Here is a 6,482-nt window from a genome sequence, read left to right as displayed (position 1 = left end):
TTCCTTCTCCAATGCATGAAAGTGAGAAGTGAAAGTGAAGTCGCTCAGTCGTGTCCAACTCTTAGCGACCCCATGGACTTCAGCCTACCAGGCTCCTCCGTCCATGGGATTTTCCAGGCAAGAGTACTGGAGTGGGGTGCCATTGCCTTCTAACTATTCCTAAGATGAATTAGAAGATCCGAAGTCTTTAGAAGTGGTTTAAAGTTAAAGGAAAGCCCATATAGCATTGACCCATAAGCCTCAGTTGGATTCCCAGATAACCCCAGTTACCCCAGTACCTGTGTGTCACCTCTTGTGCCATTCAGGCAAGAACAGCTCTTCATGCCCTTGACACAGGCCCCCAGCCAGCTGTTGTGGAGCACGTTCCTTGATCTGCATGTGTCTGGTTGCCTCCTGACTAGACTCAGGTTGTATCTTTCTGGCAGGAGTGCTCTGGAGGAGATGCTGGGTTCTTTTCTTCTTGTCCAATCGGGTAGCATGGCTTTGGTCTGTTGGAGAGGCTTGTCTTGATCACTTAATTAAGGTGGAGTGGCCCAAGCTTCTTCCCTGTCAAGTTACTCTTTTTCTTTTGGTATATAATAAGTATTTTATGGGAGGATACTTTGAGACTGTGTGAATACGCTGTTTCTCAACAACTTTCGCTCCCTAGTTTTTGCATGTACTGTTTTTTTCTCTGAATTATTTATTACCATGATGGTTGCCAAGTGGCTGTTTTCTAATTTTATCGTTTATTGTAGGGAAAAAAGCTTTCTCTTTACCTATTTATATCAAAGAAGACACATGTATTCCTAGTTTATTCAAAGAAATATAATACTTTACTGTCATTATTTTGATCCTCAAGTTGTCCTCAGTTTGGTCAGTGGAAGCCCCTTCAAGGAGGTTTCTGTGTGTTTTTAAAAATAGCTTTATTTGAAATCAAACAGGACTTCCTAGGGGGAGAGACCCCCCCTCCCCCACTGGAATGTCCCCCACCTCTGTAGAAGGGCTTTAGCCTCCTAGGCCTTCGCCAAGTACCAGTGAGCAAAATTGTCAGAGAAGTGAGAAAATGCAAAGACAAAAGCAGTCAAGCAAGACAAAGTAGTAATAGTTTAGCCATAAAACAAAGCTAAGTACTTCTACACAAAGGCTAGAAGTAATAACCTGAGCAATAGCCATGGAGTGGTTTTGCAGATACCGAAACCCCCTGCTGGTGGAAGAAATTAACTGCGTGCTGACCACCAGCACTTAGTCCCCAGACCAACTGGAACCTGAAAATTGATAAGGCTGCCTGCAGTGACACCACCCGGTTACCTCACTATCAACCAAAGAACTGTGCGTGAGGTAATCATGAAACCCATGACTTTGTTCCTCACGCTGTCTTTAAAACCTTCTCCTGAAAGCCTTGGGGAGCTCAGATCTTTTGAACATGAGCTGCCTGTTCTCTCTGACGGGCACCTGCCCAAACCCTACACCCTCCTCGCCACAACCCAGTGTTCGCAAGTGGCTTCCTGTGCATCAGGGGGCAGACCTAGTTCCATCTGGTTATGTCTTGAGATATAATTCAATATGTAATTTCATGGACAGAGGAGCCTAGTGAGCTATGGACCATGAAGTGGCAGTCAGACAAGACTGAGTGTCCTACTGAATGACTAACACACTTGAGATAAAATTTACATACTATAACAGATCATCTATTTAAATTCCATGGTTTGTGATGTATTAAGTTTTGTAAATAGTTGTAATATAAATAACACAAAATATATATTACTTTTTTTTTTTTAATTTTGGGCCGTACCGCAGGGCTTGTGGGATCTTAGTTCCTTTAACAGGAATTGAACCCTTACCGTTGGCAGTGAGAGAGCAGAGTCCTAGCCAGCGGACCACCAGAATTCCCATGTTTGTATTTTCTAAAGCATTTATTGCCTCTATAATTTGAACCATAGAGACACCAGTAGAAGCAGACTACCACGGGCTTCCCAATCCTTGTTTTAGGGGGCGCAGTTCCTCTTTATAAAAACATCACGTGTGTCTGTGTGTTAGTTTTTCAGTTGCGTATGACTCTTTGCAACCCAATGGACTAGCCTGCCAGGCTCTTCTGCCTATGGAATTCTCTACGCAAGAATACTGGAGTGAGTTGCCACTCCCTTCTTCAGGGGATCTTCCCAACCCAGGGATCAAACCCAGGTCTCCCACATTGTGGGCAGATTCTTTCCCATCTGAGCCACTAAGGAAGCCCCAAAGTGAAAGTGTTAGTCACTCAGTTGTGTCCGACTCTTTTCGATCCCATGGATTGTAGCCTGCTAGGCTCCTCTGTCCATGGAATTCTCCAGGCAAGTGTACTGGAGTGGATAGCCATTCCCTTCTCCAGAGGATCTCCCCAACCCAGGGACTGAACCAGGCTCTCCTGCGTTGCAGGCAGATTCTTTGCCGTCTCAGCCCCCAAGGAACATCATGTACTGAAAACCATCAAGAGCTGCCCACCGGAAGCCCCACAACAAGGTAGGGGTTTGTGGGGAAGGTGTGAGCAACCAATTTTAACACGAAACCATTGAAAAGGAACGTCAAAAGTCAGAGGCTGATGGCGCAGGAAAGAAGTCGTCGCTCAGGCCTCCCAGCAGCAGGACGTGAAGAGCTAGCACTGGCCCTTCACACAAGCTGTGCTGACAGCCAGTGCACACGTGGGCCTAGTGGGGGCTGGGGCAGGGCTCTGTGAGGTCACGGCAGTGCAGAAGAAAGCCGAGGCCCTCTGAGACCCTGTACCTTCCAGACAAGGTCCGTCTCCTGGTGACTAAGGGGAAAGATCCAGAGGACACACTGCCCTTTTACTGCTTTGTGGGTAAAGCATGCGGGGCCCCTTCATCAGTCTTCTCCTTTCCAGCCTAGACGTAGCAAAGCTCCGACCACTCCTGGTTTCATCTGCATCGAACAGGTTCCCCCACACACACCTGCCACCACCCAGACCTTCCCCTCTCCCTGGCCCACCTGTTGGTATCTCCCACCCATCCCGACCCCAGTAACTAACAAGGAAAGGTTGGCTGAGTGCCTGAGCAGGGACATGCCCGTGCTATGGGTTCCTTCTCTGGGCAGACAAACACACCCCCACCAGGAATACTGCTCAACATGTGCTGACCCCAGCCCAGATGCTGTCCCACCCCAGACCCCACCAGGCCCCTACACATTCCTCACACGTGCAACTGGCCACCAGCAGGTTCACCACACACCAGACCCTCTGCCCAGCTCAGTGGCCCCCAAAGGTGAAGGTGGCATTCAGTGTGTGGGTTGTGGCCTCTGGACTTTATTCCAGCCCTGAGCCTTAGCTGGGGCAAACAGCTGGCTGGAGAGCTGTGTCTTCATGCTGGAGGGAAGGGGGAGCCAGGGCCAGGCCAAGGCCACTCGCTGGGTCAGTGGTAGTTGTCAGGGTTGGTGTCATCTGGCAGAAAGTAGCGCTGCAGGGCAGGGTGCAGGAGCCGTGGGGGCAGCGGACGGGCAGACCTGGGCCAGTCTGGGGGGAAAGGCTGCAGTTCCACCCGAGGCAGTGGCAGCTTCAGTATGCGGATGGTGCTGTCCAGGGAGCGGTTCACACAGAGCCGGGACAGCATTCGGCCTGGTGGGCCGGCAGGATGGTGAGACCGTGGTGTGGGGTGGATGCTTGGCGGGAACTGGGCTGGGCTGGGGTCCGATTTCCATCCCTGACCCCACTCACCCCTCAGTCTCATGGGAGACCTCTGGACCCTGGCCTCCTGAAGCCGGAGGATGCGGTCGTGCCTGTTGGGTGGGGAGGTGGGCTTGACTGAGCCAGCGCCTAAGCCGCCCCACACAGGCTCTGCCCCAGCCTCACCCTGGAGCCCATGGCCTGCTCACCGGGGATCTGGGGGGTGTGGCAGCACCATGCCACAGAACTGCGGGGGCAGGGGAGGGCCTGGGGGTGGGCTGTAGGGCTCCTCGGGGATGGGCCCCTGGTGCCGAATGCGCTGCTGCTCGCAAAAGAAGTTGAGTGCATCAATGGGCCCCAGGTCCAGCATTTTGGACTGTGACCAGACCATCTGCGCCAGGGGCAGCATCTCACGCGGCGGCATCTCATGGGGCAGTATGGCGGGCGCGGGGGACCGCAAGACGACCTCAGGCTGGAGGCAGAAGTGCATCAGGGTCTCCGACAGTGCACGTCGGGTCCGCGTAAAGTGCAGCTGTGGCAGCGTCTGCTGGGCCTGGGGCTCCAGGGTGGTCAAATCTGACACCCCCGGTGAGACCACCAGAGAGGGTGTCTGGGAGACATTGGAGGATGTCACAGAGACGTGACCAGCTGCCCCAGAGAGCATCGAGATCTGCGACAGGGCCTCTTTAGAAGGGGGGTGAAGTCCTGAGGTCTCTGAGACCTTGGGCAGCACCTCTGACATCTTGGCTACAGACAGCTGCGTGGTCTCCATCTGCAGGAGAGGCGGCTAGGGGAGGGTGCACCAGGGTCCAAGGCAGAGACCCCACCTTCCCCTCCTCCTGGGGAAGTTCAGGAAGATCCTGGGCGATGGGGACAGGGTAGGGGAGGATGGAGGAGGCACAGAGCGGGAGTAGGGAGAGGAGCCCGCTGGCCTCACCTGGTTCCCTCCCTGCCCCACCCCTAGACTTGGGGAAAGCCTGGGGAGAAGACAAGAGGCTCCATGGGCAGGCTGCCCAGCCCTGTCCCCACCCCGGCTGTCCAGACCTGCAGCTGCTGGATCATTTCCTCCAGCTTCTGGCAGCAGCGCCTGCGCAGTGTGGCCTTGGACTCGGGGTCTGGGCCCTGGACCCAGGTCATCATTTCCTTGAACAGGAAGCCCTGTGGGTCCTGAAGGCCGAGTCCATCCAGCAGCCTCCTGAGCTCCGGCCTGGAGCAGGTGTGGGAGGTTTGTGGGCGGCCTCCCACAGCGGGGAGGGCCAGTGGGAGAAGGACTCACCGGAAGGGGGCTGGTGAGTAGAGGAAGTAGGACATCAGCTCCACCACCACCTCTCGAGACTCCAGGGAGCACGCCAGGAGCAGCTGCAGTGCCAGCATCACAAACTGCTTCTGGACCCGGTCCTGAGCGCAGGTGGAGAGCGAGATCAGTGCCCTGCGCCTGGGGCAGGGTGGGGCCAGCTGGGGGCGAGGTGCTCACCTGCAGGCTGGGGGGCTGCTCCAGGTTGAGCAAGTGCAGGAGGGTGCCCTGCAGCCGGCTACAGAAATCTCTGCTGAGGTCCGGCAGCAGCCGCAGCAGCGCGCGCAGCACGTGCACGCGGTCAGCCCAGGAGGCCTCCTCCAGCAGGTCCATGAACGCCGAGGCCAGGCCCTCCACCGTGCCCATCTCGGGGTAGGCCTGCCAAGCCCCACCCCCTGCTGTCACCCTGGGCGCTCCAGCCCCCCTGCTCCCACCCCCGAGTCCGTGCTTCCGAGACCCCCCCAAACCTGCAGGGTGAAGATGGGGAAGAGCTTTTTGAACCAGTTCTGCTCAACGAAGAACTGCAGGAACTTTGGCAGACGCCCGTAGCGCTGCTCCCAGAGCAACTGCGCGTAGTGGAACTGGGGGTGGTGAAGGTAGGTCTCGGTCTTGGCAGTGTCCTCGTGGGTGCCCTTGAGGCTCAGGATAGGGTCCTTGGTGCTCTAGGGCAGCAGCAGCGGCAGCTGCAGACCCTGCCTCCCTAAGCCGCCCCTGCGCTGCCACCGGCCCAGCCCCCAATGCCTACCTGCGCCCGCAGCCTCACGGGCACCAGCAGCGGGTCAGAGGGCAGCCTGTGCGGGGGACTCGGGGGCTCCAAGCCCCAGTCCAGGTCCGGCTCCTCCTCGTCCTCATCCTCCTCATCCCTCAGCCACTGGATCAGCTTCTGCTGCTGCTTGGTATGGCGCCGCCTGATGCCCCGCACCAGCCACGGGTCCTCCTGGCCCCTGCGCTGCTGCAGAGGCGAGAGCCAGGCCCTGGCCACGGGCCGGGGACGGGGGAGGGGGCTCGCCCTCCCGCAGACCCCGCCCTGCAGCTTGCCTCACCTTGCTCTTGAGGCTGCCTGAGAGCCCGCCGAGGGCTCCGAGGCCGCTGACCTCCTCGGGCAGCCACATCTGCTGCAGCACCACCGAGTTGGGCACGCAGCCCGGGAAGCAGATGGGCCGCCGCCAGTACTGCGGGCAGGGCACAGCGGGCTGGGCTGAGGGCCTGAACTCGCCAACCCCAGAGACCACCCTGGTGGGCACCGGCTCCACGTCCGGGAGCTAAGCCAGGCTCACAGCCCTGTTCACCACCCCAGTCAGGAAGAGAGAACCTCCCAGAGTCAGGCAGAAGGACAGGCAGAGTGCGGTCCACTGTGGTGGCCGAGAAGGGAAGTCCAGGTGAGGCTAGCCTTTGGGAGCCCTGACACCCACATGCTCTGCACCAGCTCAGCCCGGGGCCATAGGAGGGACTTCCCTCTCACTGCCCAGGGCCAGGGTTCAATCCCTGGACAGGGAACTAAGATTCCACAAGCTATGCACAGCAGCCAAGAAGGAAAAAAGGGAGGGAAGTCCCTCC

General features: G+C 56.9%; 2 protein-coding genes across 5 annotated transcripts in view; both read right to left on the bottom strand.

The window, feature by feature from the left end:
* Positions 1 to 2,340: 2,340 nt before the first annotated feature.
* Positions 2,341 to 6,455, bottom strand: LOC104991573 (WD repeat-containing protein KIAA1875-like). Of its 4 annotated transcripts, XM_010844127.1 has the most exons (9): positions 5,969 to 6,455; positions 5,671 to 5,877; positions 5,393 to 5,587; positions 5,106 to 5,303; positions 4,908 to 5,029; positions 4,676 to 4,838; positions 3,841 to 4,403; positions 3,683 to 3,744; positions 2,341 to 3,583 (listed from the first exon to the last, which is right to left on the bottom strand). In XM_010844127.1, the coding sequence occupies exons 1-9, from the start codon at positions 6,035 to 6,037 to the stop codon at positions 3,381 to 3,383; spliced, it is 1,782 nt and encodes a 593-aa protein (XP_010842429.1). In that variant the 5' UTR covers positions 6,038 to 6,455; the 3' UTR covers positions 2,341 to 3,380. The 4 variants fall into 4 exon arrangements, with proteins under 4 accessions (XP_010842429.1, XP_010842418.1, XP_010842436.1 ...); XM_010844116.1 differs by having other exon boundaries at positions 2,341 to 3,744; XM_010844134.1 differs by having other exon boundaries at positions 2,341 to 3,744; positions 3,841 to 4,103.
* LOC104991629 (WD repeat-containing protein KIAA1875-like) overlaps positions 6,188 to 6,482 on the bottom strand; it is a 6,246-nt gene continuing 5,951 nt past the window's right edge. Inside the window, exon 15 of the mRNA XM_010844187.1 lies at positions 6,188 to 6,277. Within this exon, the coding sequence (XP_010842489.1) occupies positions 6,188 to 6,277 (90 nt within the window). The remainder of the gene's footprint in view (positions 6,278 to 6,482) is intronic.

The sequence above is a fragment of the Bison bison genome, unplaced genomic scaffold (assembly GCF_000754665.1).
Source record: "Bison bison bison isolate TAMUID 2011002044 unplaced genomic scaffold, Bison_UMD1.0 scf7180017847889, whole genome shotgun sequence".
In the NCBI taxonomy this organism is placed as follows: Eukaryota; Metazoa; Chordata; class Mammalia; order Artiodactyla; family Bovidae; genus Bison; species Bison bison.
This window is presented reverse-complemented; position numbering and strand designations above follow the sequence as displayed.

What these genes read in the sequence shown, in the direction of transcription:
- LOC104991573 (XM_010844116.1), bottom strand. Translation starts at nt 6,037, where the DNA reads ATGTGGCTGCCCGAGGAGGTCAGCGGCCTCGGAGCCCTCGGCGGGCTC. An exon ending in CAGGCAGCCTCAAGAGCAAG is followed by an intron (nt 5,878 to 5,968) that starts GTGAGGCAAGCT and finishes TCGCCTCTGCAG; the next exon opens with CAGCGCAGGGGCCAGGAGGA. An exon ending in CCACACCCCCCAGATCCCCG is followed by an intron (nt 3,745 to 3,840) that starts GTGAGCAGGCCA and finishes CCCACCCAACAG; the next exon opens with GCACGACCGCATCCTCCGGC.